Genomic DNA, 17508 nt, shown 5'->3' with positions numbered 1-17508 from the left:
TTATGGGTTGCCACAGGCTGAGTAGCGACAAAGCAGTGTGTTTTTTAAAAGCAGTTGGATATTATGAAGGATTTAAGGTCCCAAATCAGTAGTCTTTTTTTTTTGACCCATGCCATGCAGTGTGCATGATCCTGGTTCCCTGACCAGGAATTGAACCTGTACTCCCTGCAGTTGAAGTGCAGAGACTTAACCACTGGACCACCACTGAAGTTCCAGAGCAGTGTATTATTCAGTGAAATTATATCCACATCAATGTGCCAGATTCCAGTCAGTGTTGCCAAATTAAGTAAAATTCTTTGAAGTAAAAGTGCATGGCAATGTCATGTTTTGTTCCAGTAATCTGTGGGTATTTCATGAACTGAAACTTGGGAAATCGTGAAAAGGAAAATTGCTCATTTTGTAGTGTAATGAGGTCACAAAGGAATCCTATAGTAATTTTATTTTTCAGTGAATGTAAATGAGCAGTTCATTCTATTGAGTTTTAATTCACTTAGGGTTTATTGCACACCTAGTATGTGAAATGCCAAGGGCAAGTTAACAGTTGCTCTAAAGAATATAAAGATTAGGTAAGAGAGTCCTTTTCACTGTCTTACTAATGAGTAGAAAGAAGAAACATAACTACAGTGCAAGGCAGAACTTGGAAGGCACTGTGAGAAAAATATAAATAGGGTACCATGGAGATTTCAGGGAATACTATCTCATACTATTGCAAACTGGAACAAGAATCTCGGGGAAAGATAGATTTTGAAAGATAGGTATAATTTGGGCAGCTAGAGATGGGTGAGGGTTGTTGGGTTTCTCAGGAGAAAGAAATGATGTGGGGAAAAGGCTGGGTGAGTTTGATGACCAGCAGAGAGTCTGATGTTACCAAATCACAGGGATCAAAGAGAAAAATTGGGAGAAGCAAGTTTGACCAGATATTCTGAGGCCCCATAGGGGAGGCTATGCTTAGGAGTCCAGTGAAGTATTAAAACAGTCGAAGTGACAGAAGCATTTCCCGTGTCTTTGCCCACATACCATGGTCCCCTTTCCGTTGCCGTTTCTATTCCCGCTAGCCATTTTTCTCTGTCTATCCCAGCCAACATTATACACCATCTCTTTCTTTCTTTCCTATACCTCCTTCCCCAGCTGTCAGAATCAGCTCAAAAGTCATCATCTCAGGGAGCACTCTGAAACCCTACAGTTGGAACTAATCATCACTTCCTCTGTTCCCACAGTGATTGTCTTACCCCTCATTATAGCACTTAATGCATTCTGTCTTGTATTATGGATATTTCCATCTCTGTGTCCCTTCATCAGACTGTAGTGGGCTTCCTATCACAATAGACCCAGTAGAGTGGCTTGAATATGTGTTTGTAGAATGAAAGAATGAATAAGGCATCCTTGTTTACAAAAGTTTTTATCTCTAATATGTGTAAAGAGATAGGTGTAATAAAGACCAAAGTGGTGGAAATTCTAAAAGACTTAAATGATCAGATGAAGAAATTGTTTGGAGAAGTATAAAATATGTGCTCTGTCTCAGTTCAAGAATATTGACCACAATTTGGCTCTGCTAACCCTTTGCCTGAGCAAAAACCACAGCCCTTCTTCCACACCCATACCCTACGCCAAACCACAGCCTCACTGCTCCAACTTTCCTAACCCGCCTGTGAATGTGCTGCCTGTTACAAGATGGAGCAGATACAATGAGGCTAGAACAAGAAAGAACACCTGAAAACAAGGGAAATGGATTTTCCCTCTGATTTATTTACTTTTCTCCTTGAAAGTTCACTTTCATGGTTATGAGTATATTTAAATGGCTTTTCAAACTTTAGCAGAGTCCTTCAAACTCCTTCATGGATCAAAATTGGACTTAAAATGTTTTATGCACAGTTGTGTTGGTTCCTATACTTTCCACCCATGAAGGATTTAGATCACTAGTCAGGATGATGTATTTGCACTTTTTCTTTATGCCTTTCAAATTGGCATTTTTTTCCAAAAAAAATATTCAATCTACATGCACATGTTTTTGTTGATAATGATTTATGTATTTAGAAGCCAGTTCCTATCAGTAAAATAAGTGGTTGGAGTAGATTTCCAAGTTTTTTCAGCATTTTAAAATGAGTCAATTACTTGTGTGACTATAGGAATTAATTTTTGTCCAAGGGCCAATGCCTACGGAATCATATGGTTTTGGCTTTAGAATACTTACCACTAGGTGGCAGTAAGAAAAATTGTTCTTTGCAATGAGAAGTGCTTATCAATTTTTAAGTTTACTTTAAAAGAGAAATTTGGAGGTCCAAAGTTTCAGGTGTCTTTTTATAAGTTATGGAAACATAATCAGGCCTCGGTATGTTGTTTCTGGGACTTATGCTTATTTCATCCAGGAATAAAACTCTGTGTCCCTTCATAGCAATTTGCATTAGGGAATTATGAGAAAAAAAACCCAAACAGACATAAGTTAATGATAAAAAGTATGATATAGTAAGTGTAGAAACTTTGGAGTACAGGTAGTATAAAGAAGAAATTTTAAATCACTCCCTGAAATAATGTTATGGTAATAACTGTCATGTTTCTTCCTAGTATTTTTTTGCATATAAAATCAGTACCACATTGAATATACACTTTTTACACCTTGCTTTACTAGATTAATGTCACGATGTCTTTTCTGTATCATTAAATATCTTTTTTACAGTGTGATTCATGCTGTTGGATAAACCATGATGAATTTCAACCAGTATAGTGCTGTTGGTTACTTGGTTGCTTCTAGTTTTTCACTGTAAAAAGTAATACTGCCATGAACCTGAATTTTTGCTTAGGATATATTCTTGGAAATCAAGGTACTGGGTAGAGGGATATGAATTTTAATGCTTTGGTTACATATCATCAAGTGACTTCCCAGAAAAGCTTTACAAATTTCTTCTCCCAACAGCAATGGAGTGCCCCTCTTACCATATCTTTGCCAACACTGAGTATAGAGTTGTTTTTCTTTTTTTTTTTTTTAATTTTTAATTTTTTTCTCCATTTATTTATTTTATTTTTTAACTTTACAATATTGTATTGATTTTGCCATATATCAGCATGAATCCTCCACAGGTACACACGTGCTCCCCATCCTGAACCCTCCTTCCTCCTCCCTCCCCATACCATCCCTCTGGGTCGTCCCAGTGCACCAGCCCCAAGCATCCAGTATCGTGCATTGAACCTGGACTGGTGACTCGTTTCATATATGATATTATACATGTTTCACTGCCATTCTCCCAAATCATCCCACCCTCTCCGTCATTTTTCTTATTATTAAAAAAAAAAAAGGCAGGAGGTAGTGGGGGAAACTAATCTTTATAGCAATTGATTTTTAAAAAATCAGTTTCTAACCATATCATTTTGGAAATTTAGGCCAGGACAGATCTGCCAATTAAGTTATTTTTGTGTTTCCAAGACCGTGTTACAGTCAGCTTGTATAATGCAGTTGTTGTGAATACTGTCTAGGAAACTGTTTATGGCTGTTTTAAACACTGCTTGGTAATTATTTACAGTACCTGATTGCACCCTCTAAATCTATTGAATGTCCTAGATTTTTTTTTTTTTAACTTTCATTGGTTCAGTCTCCAGAGTAAACTCATGCGGTTTGGGGGAGCTAGCCTCCATGCACTCCATGCACTCCAACACCCAGCATGTAAGTCCCTCTGGGCAGCTGGGATTAAAGGGGAAAGCCTTTACATAGTTTTCCTTAGGACCTGCATTCTTAGCTGACCCTTAACTGTTGCTATCTTGAAACTGCTTTTCTTCTATTGTATATGCACTGTTACTTTCTATCCCAGCTGGGTCTGTAGTAATTCATGCCTTAATTTTTAAGAGTCAACCATGTGAATTATGATAGTAGCCACCAGTTTCTTGTTCAGTCGCTCAGTCATGTCCAGTTCTTAGGGACCCTGAAGCATACCAGGCTTCTCTGTCCTTCACCATTTCCCAGACCTTACTCAAACTCATGTGCATTGAGTCGGTGATGCTATCCAACCATCTCATCCTCTGTCATTCCCTTCTCCTCCTGCCTTCAATCTTTCCCAGCATCACGGTCTTTTCAAATGAGTCGGCTCTTCCCATCAGGTGGCCAAAGTATTGGACCTTCAGCATCAGTCCTTCCAATGAATATTTAGGACTGATTTCCTTTAGGATTCACTGGTTTGATCTCCTTGCAGTCCAAGGGAATCTCAAGAGTCTTCTCCAACACCACAGTTCAAAAGCATGAGTTCTTTTGTGCTCAGCCGTCTTTATGGTCCAGCTTTCACATCCGTACATGACTACTGGAAAAACCATAGTTTTGACTATATGGACCTTTGTTGGCAAAATGATGTCTCTGCTTTTTAATATACTATCTAGATTGGTCACAGCATTTCTTCCAAGGAGCAAGCGTCTTTTAATTTCATGGCTGCAGTCACTGTCTGCAGTGATTTTGGAGCCAAAGAAAATAAGATCAGTCACTGTTTCCATTGTTTCCCTCTCTCTTTGCCATGAAGTGATAGGACAGGGTGCCATCACCTTAGGCTTAATTGAAACTTTGCTTAATTGAGCTTTATTAAAAACTGAATTTATTGGATTTTAAACGAGATGCCATACTTAGAGAACATAGCCCAGTGCTTCATATATGGTAAGCACTCAAAAAAACTTTGTTATCATTGCTAGAAACCCTCAAGAAGCAACACTTAAGCAGGTAGTTGGGCTAGAAGAGCCAAGGTCTCCCATATTGCAGGCAGACGCTTTAACCTCTGAGCCACCAGGGCAGACCCCGTCAGAGGGACTAGAACATACCAAAGCCTTAAGGGACCAAAGAGCCTTCAGGTCCCCAGACAAGCTCAGGGAGCGAAATCAGCCCCACACAGGGGCTGCAAAACCAGTGGGGCAAGGTTTCATCTTTTAGGGAGAGGTTTGAGCTTCACCCTAAGAGTTACTGGGAGTCTTAAGCTGAATGTTGACTTCCCTGTTGACTCAGTCGGTAAAGAATCTACCTGCAAGGCTGGAGACTCAAGTTCGATTCCTGGGTCAGGAAGATCCCCTGCAAAGGAAATGGCAACCCGCTCCAGTATTCTTGCCTGGGAAATTGCATGGACAGAGGAGCCTGGCAGACTATAGTTTATGGTGTTGCAGAGAGTCGGACCCCACTAAGGAACTAAACTACCGCCAAGCTGAATGTTGTCGTGCAGTTCACTAAGTCATGTCTGACTCTTTTGCGACCCCATGGACTGTAACCCTCCAGGTTCCTCTGTCCATGGGATTTTCCAGGCAAGAATACTGGAGTATGTTGTCATTTCCTTCTCCAGGGTATCTTCCAGACCCAGGGATCGAATCCACATCTCCTGCATTGGCAGGTGGATTCTTTACCACTGAACCACCAGGGAATCCAGTCAGATTTGCATTGTTTAACTATTCCAGCTGCTTCAAGGAGAACCCATACAGGGGCATTCCTTATAAGGTTTTACCTTAAAGTAGGTAACCAGTCTTGGGCATATTTCTTTCAGTGTGTCTCAGTTTCCTCATCAGTAACACATTCAGTAATAGCACTTACACCATAGGCTGTGGGGATTAAATGAGTTGCTCTCTGTAAATTGTTAGTACAGCTCGCAGCATATAAATGCTTTAAATGTTTGCTAAATAGAATGCCAGTCTGGTAACAGAAAGTTAAACACTTCCTGTGCTGTTTTCCCTCCATCTAGCATCAAACTGATCTCCTCTGTGAGAAACCCAGCCTGCTCCTGATTCTGAGCCTTTTGCAGCCTACTTTCCTAATAAGGAAACTGTTTCCCTCTCTCCCTGCCTGGTCTGATGTGGCCACCTCCACATGGGTGCAGCATATGGTTAGCCAAGCCTGGCTGGACTTTTCCTTCACCAGAACACCTACACTGCACTCCCCACAGGGAGTCAGGTCCCACCTGCTGAAGGCACCATGTGTGTGCCCCTTGCTGTGGTTAACTAAGAGTCCACCAGTAAACACCTCCCCTCCAAGAATGGTACACTGACAGTAATTTACCTCCCCTGGCTCTGCCAACCTGACCACAACTGCTTGATCTCACCCAGAATGCATTTAGTGTTTGAAAATAACTGGGAGGTGAATTCTCCTGGGGCTGTTGTCAGCTCCTGTTTGCTTGCTGTATTTATAAAGGATAGCTTTGAACTGAAAGGAAAAAAAGGCCAATACTTGGCGAGTAGCTTCCATCCAGACTTCTTCACTCTAGAAGGAACCTTTTCATTGTCTTATGTCTTACTAAAAAGCTCACTTTAACTCTGTAAGTTTCCTGTTTTTCTCCCTCCCCAGTGGTTTCATTTTTTGTGCGCCATATTATGCATGTGGCTGAGTCTTTTTTTTAAATCATTAATATCTTCTACTAAGTAGTAGTATTTCAAAGTTACTTTGTTAGCTTACTATGAACTCTTCTAATTTGAAAACAGTAGGTTGGCTTTCAGGTAGGAACAGCAGAGAGAGACAGTTGTTCAGTCATGTCTGACTCTTTGCGACCCATAACCTATACAGTCCATGGAATTCTCCAGGCCAGAATACTGGAGTGGGTAGCCTTTCCCTTCTCCAGGGGATCTTCCCAACCCAGGGATCGAACCCAGGTCTCCCACATTACAGTCAGGTTCTTTACCAGCTGAGCTCTTTCAGCAGATTTCAACCTAAATATACTTAGTAGTGTTGTCTGGAGTTCTTTTTTCCTTCTTCTGAACTTTTTATTTTGTATTGGGGTATAGCCAATTAACAATGTTGTAATAGTTTCAGGTAAACAGCAAAGGGACTCAGCCATACATATTCATGTATCCATTCTCCCCCAAACTCCCCTCCCATCCAGGCTACCACGTAACATTGAGCAGAGTTCCCTGTGCTATACAGTAGGCCCTTGCTGGTTATCCATTTTATCCATACATAGTAGATGTACATGTTCATCCCAGACTCCCAAACTCTCCCTTCCCCCAACAGCTATAAATTCACTCTCTTAAGTCTGTGCGTCTGTTTCTGTTTTGTAAGTAAGTTCATTTGCAGCAACATGGCTGGACCTAGAGAGTGTCATACTGAGTGAAGTAAGTCAGAGAAGGAGAAGTATTGTTTGACATCCCTTACATGTAATCTAAAAAGAAATGATACAAATGAACTTACTGCCTGGAGTTCTGTTTTGAGGAAACTGAGGCAAGTCAGAGCTCACAGGAAGAAAGTACCATGATTTACCTAAAAGGGTGCCCACCGGACTAGGGTTGAGTTTTCCCCGGGGACGAATTGTGATGGGGAAAAGAGAGATGGCACAGAGGTCTTCCTTGATGTTTCTAATGCTTTATTAAGTTCCATGGTGGAGGAATTGTTGTCTTATTTTGTATCTTTTTGAATATGTAAAATAGTTTGTAATAGAATTGACATGATGAGTTAGTGATATGTGCCATTTGTGTTAACTGGCAAAGCAGAAAGAAGAAAAATATATAAACCCATAATAGCGCCATCCTAGAGACTTAATGTTTGGTGATATTTTCTTTCATTATTTTTTTTGTTCCTATGTCTGGATTATTTTTATATTGATGAGCTCATTTCTATATATACAATTTTGCATCTTCCTTTCTTCATTTAATATTATAACCATTTAAAATGATGTCATAAGTTCTTTATAAGCATTTAATGGCTTACAATGAGCCACAGTATTGAGGGTATCACAGATTAATAATTCCCTCCTGTTAGACATTTTTTTGCTATAAGAAATAACACTGTGGTGAACATCTTTGCACATAATCCACATTGTCATATTTTGATTTAGTTCCTTACATGTATGCCAGATACATTAAAAGTCCTGAATGCTTTTAAAACCTTTAATATACATTCTCAAGCTGTTTTCTATAAAGTAACCAACCTATAAGGTGTCTAAATGTTACCACTTATAACATGTCTATATGTTACAAATGTCTAGGCAAACATCAGATCAGATCAGATCAGTCACTCAGTCGTGTCCGACTCTCTGCGACCCCATGAATTGCAGCACGCCAGGCCTCCCTGTCCATCACCAACTCCTGGAGTTCACTGAGACTCACATCCATCGAGTCAGTGATGCCATCCAGCCATCTCATCCTCTGTTGTCCCCTTCTCCTCTTGCCCCCAATCCCTCCCAGCATCAGAGTCTTTTCCAATGAGTCAACTCTTCGCATGAGGTGGCCAAAGTACTGGAGTTTCAGCTTTAGCATCATTCCTTCCAAAGAACTCCCAGGGCTGATCTCCTTCAGAATGGACTGGTTGGATCTCCTTGCAGCCCTGTCAGTCCAAGCTTAGGGGTGGGTTATGGGCTGTGTTATACTTGCTTACACTCTGTGGGTGCCTTTGTCTGATTCACAGTAGCACTGATGTGTGATTCCATCTGAATTTTTCCAATAGCTCACACAGAACACCTGTTTCAGAGAACCCAGATTAGCCTTAGGTATTCATGTCTGCAAAAACTTTAATTCATTTACCCTTTTCGATTATGAGGCTAAACATTTATCCATGTGTTTCTTGGGCATTAGTGTTTTGTCTTAGGAATTATCTGTTCCTATGCCTTTTTAATGTTCTTAATATTTTTCATATGGTATTTTGTAAGGTCCGTCTAGCCAAAGCTATGGTTTTTCCAGTAGTCATGTATGGATGTGAGAGTTGGACTATAAAGAAAGCTCAGCACTGAAGAATTGATGCTTTTGAACTGTGGTGTTGGAGAAGACTCTTGAGAGTCCCTTGGACTGCAAGGAATTCCAACCAGTCCATCCTAAAGGAGATCAGTCCTGGGTGTTCATTGGAAGGACTGATGTTGAAGCTGAAACTCCAGTACTTTGGCCACCTCATGCGAAGAGCTGACTCATTTGAAAAGACCCTGATGCTGGGAAAGATTGAGGGCAGGAGGAGAAGGGGACGACAGAGGATGAGATGGTTGGATGGCATCACCGACTCAATGGACATGGCCTTGGGTAGACTCTGCAAGTTGGTGATGGACAGGGAGGCCTGGAGTGCTGTGGTTCATGGCATTGCAAAGAGTCAGACACAACTGAGCGGCTGAACTGAACTGAACTGAACACTACATTTGATTCTGTATTAGTGTGTATAGTTGCTTCAGTCATGTCCGACTCTATAGCCTGCTAGGCTCCTCTGTCCATGGGATTCTCCAGGCAAGAATACTGGAGTGGGTTGACATGCTCTCCTCCAGGGAATCTTCCTCACCCAGGGATCGAACCCACGTCTCACATCTCCTGCATTGGCAGGTGGGTTCTTTACCACTAGTGCCACCTGGGAAGTCCAAATTTTATTACATATGCAATATTATTTGTTGTTAATATTCTTAGTTTGTTCATATTCACTGGGAAACACAAAGTGTGTTTTTTTTGAGAGGGAACTGTTTTGTTGTAATTTAGAACAATTGTTGATTTGCTCCCTTGACTTTGAGTTTATAAAGTTCTTCCCCATTCAGACATGTGAAAAGTACTTCTGTTTTCTTCTTGCTTATTATTTTATTTCAGTTTTACATTGATCTCTTTAATTTATAGTAAATTCAAGTATATTTTGATAAGTAACATAAGATGAGAATATAATTTTTTTCAAGTAGTTTTTCCTAGTACCATTTATTGCATAATCTTTCCTTTCCCTAGTGATTTGTGATGTGTTCCTTGTCAGGTATTAAGTAATCATCTCTACTCTGATAAGAATGTTTCACTGAGTTTAAAACCAGTAAAGATCACATTTTTAGTGTAGTTAAAGCCTTGTTCATTAGTTATATGTATTTCACTATTAATGTTTTTTTAATTTACTTAATGTAATAATTTTATCACTAACTTATTTCCTATTTATATCTGAATCAAAGTGAACTGAGTATTTGGAAAAATTATGATTATTCATTTCATTGAGACCACCCCATTTACAAATGACCCAGCTTCTTGGCCTTATACATAATAGGCACTTATTTCATTTTGAGACCTTTTTCTTTTTCTGTTTATGTTTTTTAGAGGTTGTTATCGCATATAGTTTCCACATCCAGATTTGATATAAAAGAAGTTGGTCTTTTTAATCAAGTTCTTGGGTATGCACCCACAGACTACTATCCTGGTTTACTTAAAAATGTGAGTATTTTTAATTTATTAGTATTGAAATTTTCATTGCTTAATGTACCATCTGCAAAAAAGGTAAATGGAAATATTTCATTCCTCCAGGAGAGATGTTTAACTTTTCTGTGTTTATCTCTTCTTACCTTGGGTGGACTTATGGCCATGTAAGGAAAAAATGTGAGACGAGAGATTATGAGAAGAAGAAGGAAACCAGGAGAGGTTATTCTAAATCAACCAACCTCTCTGTCCCTTAACACATCTCATTTATTCTCTCAAAGATTTCTGGGAGAAGAGACTTCCTTAACCAATATAAACACAGTCTTTTACTGTTGGACAAATTTCATATTTAAAAATAACCTGATGGGAATTTTATGTTAAGGCAAAATATTCAATAAATAACAACCTTCTATATATTTACATCTTAGAATTAAAGCTGTGATTTCTTCTGCCTTAAATTTTAGCCAAATTCAAGGAACAATTTATGGTCTTAGCACAGTTCTTTTAAAAAATGTTTGAGATTTTAATGTTTGAATACTGTTCTAGTCTTTTGGAAGCTGTATACATGAACAGCATTTTTAAAAAATAATAAGTTAAGAAAGAAAAAATTAAACTAACTCTAGCATGGTTTTATTTTTAATAGGTTTGGTTTTAATTTGGGGGAAATTAATGACTTGTCTAGTATTCATTTGCTTAAATATTTAGGAATACAGAGTAACAGACATTAAACATAAAATCCAGATTATTAGTAAATGTGATTTGGCACTGCTTTCTTTTTATTTTGAAAAAGTAAAGCAAGGAGAGTATTGGTGGGGGAAGAGAGTGGGGAATCTCAACGGAAATATCACTCACACCAAGAAAAATAGAACTGATGTAATCCTGTTTGCAGCGTGAGTTAACCTGCAACTGATTTTGTTTTACAGATGGTTTTATCATTAGTGTCTGAACTCCGAGAGAATCATCTTAATGGATTTAGCAGTCAAAGACGGTAGGTGTTAAACTAAACATCCCCCTTCTCAAGTTTCAAAATGTATCAGTTTGTTATGAAAGAAAAATTTTATAATTCTTAGGAAATGCATGTTCATAATTATGGTTATATTCTATGTAGAGAGATTATTTTCAGGGGGATACATGGCAAATTGGCAATTTTTACAGATTTTCTTTTTTTAATCACTATTCTCTCAACTCTCAGGTCGTTAAGTAGATCAAACAATGTCTCTTGGGTACCAATTGAGTAAAACTGATACCCACATATGCAGAATGCAACACGAAAGAAAGAATGCATGGCTCAGTGTGAGGCTGTATCATTCACACACACAGTTACACAATCAAAATTATTTACAAGGCAGCAGATATTTGGTATGCACAAATAACCTATTTTAAGAAACATAATATACCAAAATCTAGACTAACCAAATCAAATAGATTCAGACAAATTAAAATGCAATTAATCACATTACAAAATATTTCTTCACTAAATGAAAGAATTCAAAGTTGTTTTGATTGGTGAGCATTTTTATTTTTAACAAATCATTAGAAGAATCTGGGACCAAAGAAATTTGTGATTTTTTTTTTTTTTTTTTTTTATAAAGCTGTTGCCAATTAAAGCTCTGTCTGAAATGGTGTTTGCCCTCAGCCTTTAGGAACCATTTGTATTTAACCCCTTAAAGTAAAATATAAAACTCTTAGATGAAAACACTGGAGAAAATCTTTATGACATTAGATTTGGCAGGGATTTTTTTTAATACAACACCAAAACCATAAGAAAAAAAGCAGAAGTAGATAAACTGGATTTAATTACAATTAATACAATACCTGGTAAGTAAGATATAGCATTCAGTTGGGAATAATATATCTGATAAAGGATTAATATCCTGACTATAAAAAAACTCCTAAAAACAACAACAAAAGCTCAATTCAAAAATGGGTAAGAGGCTTTATTAGGCATTTTATTAGCGACTTTATTAGTTGCACAAAGATGTACAACTGTCCAATAAGCATATAAAACGGTGCTTAAAATTACTAATTATTATGGAAATTCAAGTTAAAAGTCACAGTGGGATACTACAACACACCTAAGTAGAATGGCTATAATTTAAAAAAACAACAAACAGAATGGAAAATGACATTTTGGCAAGGATGTAGAGAAAGTAGAACCCTCACACAATGCTGATGAGAATATAAGTGGTAAAGCCCTAGTAGAAAACAGTATGGCAGCTCCTCAGAAAGTTAAGCATAGCATTTCCATAAGGATAGCAATCTCTATAACTGGTTTGGTAAGCAGTGTGGTGGTTTATTATAAAGTCAAACACATCCTTACCATTGAACCCAGCAGTTTCACTCATGACAAAGAAATGACAAAGAAAAATGTAGGTATTCACAAATGTTTCTGCATAAATATTCATAGCTGCTTTATTTGTAGTAGTTCAGAAACAGAAACAATCCAGAGGACCATCTTCAAGTGAATACAAAAATAAATTAAAAATTATCTGTTACCATTGTTTAAAAAAATGAAAAGACAAGTCATAGATTCTGAGAAAGTATTTTCAAATCATACATCTGATAAAGAGCTCATACCCAGACTATACAAAGAAGTCAGTAATAGGAAGACAGATAACTCAGTTAAAAAACTGGTAAAAGATGGGAATGTATGTCACTGAAAGTATATATACATATACCGATGGCTAATAAGCACACAAATGCTTGTATGTGAATGTTCATACTGGCATTATTCATAATAGACCAAAAGCAAAGGCAACCCAAATATCTATCAACTAATGGATGGATAAAATAAGCTTTGTCCATACAATAGAATGCTATTCCTCAGTGAAAAACGAACAGTCTTCTGATTCATGCTACAGTATGTGTTAACATCAAAACCATGCTTGGACTTCCCAAGTGGTGCAGTGGATAAGAATCCGCCTGCCAATGCAGAGGACACGGGTTCTATCCTTGGTCCAGGAAGATTCCACATGCTTTGGAGCAACTAAGCCTGTGTGCCACAACTGCTGAAATCTGTGTGCTCTGGGACCCGCAATGAAGAGTAGCCCACACTATCCACAACTAGAGAAAGCTCGCATGCGCCAATGAAAACCCAGTGCAGCCATAAATAAATAATTTAAATTATTAAAAACAAAACATTATATTTAAGCCAATCATGAAAGGCTACATGCTGTATGGTTCCTATTTGTAGAATGTCCAGAATAGATAAATCATAATAGAGAGACAGAAAATAGATTATTTGTTGCCTGGGACCAGAGGTAGGTAGAGGGATTTCCTGCAAATGAGCACAAAAGATCTTGAGGTGATGGAAATGTCCTAAAAGTGGATGATGATGATGGTGGTTATCCAAGTCAATAATTTCATAATTCAATAAAATCTTTTGAATTCTACATTTCAAACAGGTACATTTTGTGGTATATAAAGTACACCTTAAAAAATAAGATGAAGTGCCCATAGGGTGTGTGGAAAGCACTTACCATCATTTATACATCAGGTAAAGACTTTGATTTAGCCTTGAGGTGAATGTTGAATAATGGATCTTTGAAGTAATAGAATTAAAAATTACTGAAGGGGATTTTAAAAGTCAGTAGGATGCAATGTGTATTTACACTCTACACCAAACTCCCACCATAGGTAAAGTTGATGATTTCTTAAAATTCAGTAAGAATAAATAAAAGCAATAACAAGAAACTATTAAATAAATAGAAAAGAACAGCCAGATTTAGAAGGTATTTGCAGTTTATAAAACAGACAAAGGATTAGTGTGCAAACTATAGAAATGCTTCCTGCAAATCAGTCATAAGGCAAACACTCCAGTATGGAAATGGACAAGATATAAGCGGGTCATTACTGAAAGAAGAAAACTGAATAAATAATAAACATTTTAAAAATTCTTAAGGAGTGATGTCAGCAAGATAGCAGAGTAGGAAGCATAAGTCTTGTTTCCCCGCAGAAGCACTAATTTAATAGTAGTGTATGATCCAAAGAGCCTTTGTAAGAAATTCAGAAATAAATTATGAAGTACCCCTGGCAAGCTCAAAACCAAGCATAACCATATTGAAACATGTAAGAAAGCCATTTCATATCAACCACAGTAGCCCCTCCCCTAAGCTTTTCAGGCTTGGGGGGATTGGAAGGAAAAAAATCTAGCTTGAAGCTTCTACCTTGGGAAAGAAAGAATGGAATGTGTCCAATGTTCTAACTTTTGGGAGACTACTTGAGGAACTGCCATCTGTCTTTCCTAACTCTGACCACTGACAGGAAATCAGCATACTTTTAATGGCTGGAGACCATGGAGAGAGAAACAGTGCTTAGCTGATTTTTGTAGCAACAGAGAACTGGCAGTGCCATAGACAGAGGCTGGCTCAAGTTAACATAATTAGGACAAAGTACCCAACTCACAATTTCTCTTTTAGGGTAGGGGCTCGGGAGAAGAGTAGAATGTACATGCAATGTTTCAGCTTTTAAAGGGGCTGCTGCTGCTGCTGCTGCTGCTAAGTCGCTTCAATCGTGTCTGACTCTGCGACCCCATAGACAGCAGCCCACCAGGCTCTGCCGTCCCTAGGACTCTCCAGGCAAGAACACTGGAGTGGACTACCATTTCCTTCTCCAATGCATGAAAGTGAAAAGTGAAAGTGAAGTCACTCAGTCGTGTCCGACTCCTAGCGACCCCAGGGACTGCAGCCCACCAGGCTCCTCCGTCCATGGGACTCTCCAGGCAAGAGTACTGGAGTGGGGTGCCATCGCCTTCTCCTTTAAAGGGGCTACCCTGGGCTGCTGCTAAGTCACTTCAGTCGTGTCTGACTCTGTGTGACCCCATAGACAGCAGCCCTGGTGGCTCCGCAGTCCCTGGGATTCTCCAGGCAAGAACACTGGAGTGGGTTGCCATTTCCTTCTCCAATGCATGAAAGTGAAAAGTGAAAGTGAAGTCGCTCAGTCGTGTCCGACTCTTAGTGACCCCATGGATTGCAGCCCACCAGGCTCCTCCGTCCATGGGACTCTCCAGGCAAGAGTACTGGAGTGGGGTGCCATCGCTTCCTCCTTTAAAGGGGCTACCCTGGGCTACCTTAGAGATTAGTTTCTGTCTCCCCTGACCTGAGGCAGTAAGGGAAGGAGTATACTTTGGATGCCTGAGGGGCTGCAGAGAACAAAAGAGCTTAGTGGCTTCTTGTATCATCAGAGAATCTGTGGTACCACAGATAAACACTAGAGGGAGAAAGAGATAAGAAACTCTTGAAAAAGAAACTCAGAGCTCTCAAATTGGGAAATTATGTACACAAACATAGAGAAGATGCATCCCCAGAAAATGTTTGAAGGCCCCCCAGGTTCTCTAGACAGATTGATTAAAAATCTTCCCCTGTATAGAACCAGTCCATAAAGACCAGGAGAGGTGACTCTTCAAATTCAAAAAACACAACAAAAAAATAATAAGGCACACAAAGAAACAGGAAAACATGGCCCAATCAAAGGAATAAAAGGAATCTCTACAAACCTACCTTAAAGAAATGGAAGTCTATGAATTAGCTGATTATTCAAAATGATCATTCTGAAAAAAACTTCAATGCACTGCAATAGAATACAGATAAACAACTGAACAAAATTTTAAAAAATGATGCATGAACAAAATGGGACTAACAGCAAAGAGAATAGAAGTTATTGACGAACAACCAAACAGATATTCTGCAGCTGAAGAATACAGCAATTGAATTGAGAAATTCACTAAAATGGTTCAACAGTTAGACTTGATACAGCTACTGGAAGACATGTTTTTTGAAATTATTAAATTAGGAAAATATAAAGAAAAATTAATACATAAAAGTTAAGCCTAAGAACTAATGGGACACCATGAAATGGACCAGTTATACACATTGTGAGAGTGCCAGAAGAAGAAAGAAAAAAACAAAGAGCTTATCAAATCTGAGGAAGGAACTGGACATCCAAATTAAAGACCTTTGACTAGGATGAACTGAGAAGGCCCATCTGAGAAATGTTACAATCAAACTGTCAAAAGTTAAAGACAGTAGGTTGGAGGGGCAAAAAAGTCAAAGAAAGAGAATATTGACAACAGCAAGAAAAAACAAATCACATTCAAGGAAATTCACATAAAGATTATTAGTACATTATTCTGTAGAAACATTAAGTCCAGAAGGGAGTGGGATGATATAGTCAAAGTGCTAAAAAAGAAAAACCTACCAACTGAGATGATTATATTCTGCCAACTGTCCTTGGCATGAAAGAGAAATTAAGACCTTCCCAGATGAGCAAAAGCTGAAGGAGTTCATCACCACTAAACTTCCTGTAAGAATCGTTAAAGGGAGTTTTTCAAGTTGAAAACAAAGGAACTCTAGACAGCAACACAAGAGCATCCCAACATACAAAATTCTCTGGTAAAGTAAATATATAAACAAATATAAAATCATGTAATACTGTAATGCTGTTAAGTCACTTCAGTCGTATCCGACTCTTAGCGACCCCATGGACTGCAGCCTACCAGGCTCCTAACTTAAAATATAAAAATCATTAAAAAATGGTAACTGTAAAACCATGTTAATGGATAAAAAGTATTGCATTATGTAACTTATGACATCAAAAACATAAAGCACAGTGAGGAGATACAAAGAAATAAAGATTTTTTTTCCTACAACTGAAGTTGTCAGTTTAAAATAGATAGTATACACACACACACACACACACACACACACACACAATGGAATACTACTCAGCCACAAAAAAAGAGCAAAGTTTTGCCACTTACAACAATATGAATGGACCTGGAGGGTATTGTGCTAAGTGAAATAAGTCAGACTCAGAAATAAGAGAAATACAAATACTTGTATGATATCACTTATATGTGGAATCTAAATAATAAGAGAAACTAGTAGGTATAACAAAAAGGAAACAGACTCACAGATATAGAGAACAAACTAGTAGTTCCTAGTGAGGAGAAGGAAGATAGAGAGAGGCAAGCTAAGGGTAGGGATTAAGAGGTACTAGCCGCAGCAGCAGCAGCTATTATGTATAAAATAAATAAGCTACAAGCTAAAGGGGTAGGATAGCGGGTGGGAGGGAAGTTCATGAGCTAGAGGATATATGTATACTTGTGGCTGATTCACTCTGTTGTAAGGCAGAAACCAGCACAACATTGTAAAGCAATTATCCTCTATTTAAAAATAAATTTTAAAAAAGCTGTAAGGATATATTATATAACACAAGGAATATAGCCAATATTTTATAGTAGCTATAAATGGAGTCTAACTTTTAAAAATTGTGTACACCTGAAACTTATATGATATTATACATCAGCTATATCCCAATTTAAGAAAAGATAAAAAATAAAAAAAATTGCTGTAACTGTAAGATAGTTAATGTTATCCCCATGGTAACAACACAGAGAATCCCTATAGAAGTTGCATAAAGGAAAATGAGAAGGAAATCAAAGCA

At 38.2% G+C, this 17508-nt stretch overlaps 1 protein-coding gene across 4 annotated transcripts in view; it reads left to right on the top strand.

Annotated features, from left to right (window-relative positions):
• Positions 1–17508, top strand: part of FANCC (FA complementation group C) — a 314057-nt gene that overhangs the window by 217208 nt on the left and 79341 nt on the right. For all 4 annotated transcript variants that reach the window (XM_044940264.2, XM_006068257.4, XM_044940263.2 and 1 more), the window contains exons 5-6: positions 9970–10083; positions 10989–11053. In XM_044940264.2, coding sequence (XP_044796199.2) covers positions 9970–10083; positions 10989–11053 — 179 coding nt within the window. The remainder of the gene's footprint in view (positions 1–9969; positions 10084–10988; positions 11054–17508) is intronic.

Source organism: Bubalus bubalis, chromosome 3, assembly GCF_019923935.1.
Source record: "Bubalus bubalis isolate 160015118507 breed Murrah chromosome 3, NDDB_SH_1, whole genome shotgun sequence".
NCBI classification, from domain to species: domain Eukaryota; kingdom Metazoa; phylum Chordata; class Mammalia; order Artiodactyla; family Bovidae; genus Bubalus; species Bubalus bubalis.
The sequence above is the reverse complement of the archived record's forward strand: the minus strand, read 5'-3'. Positions and strand labels throughout refer to the sequence as shown.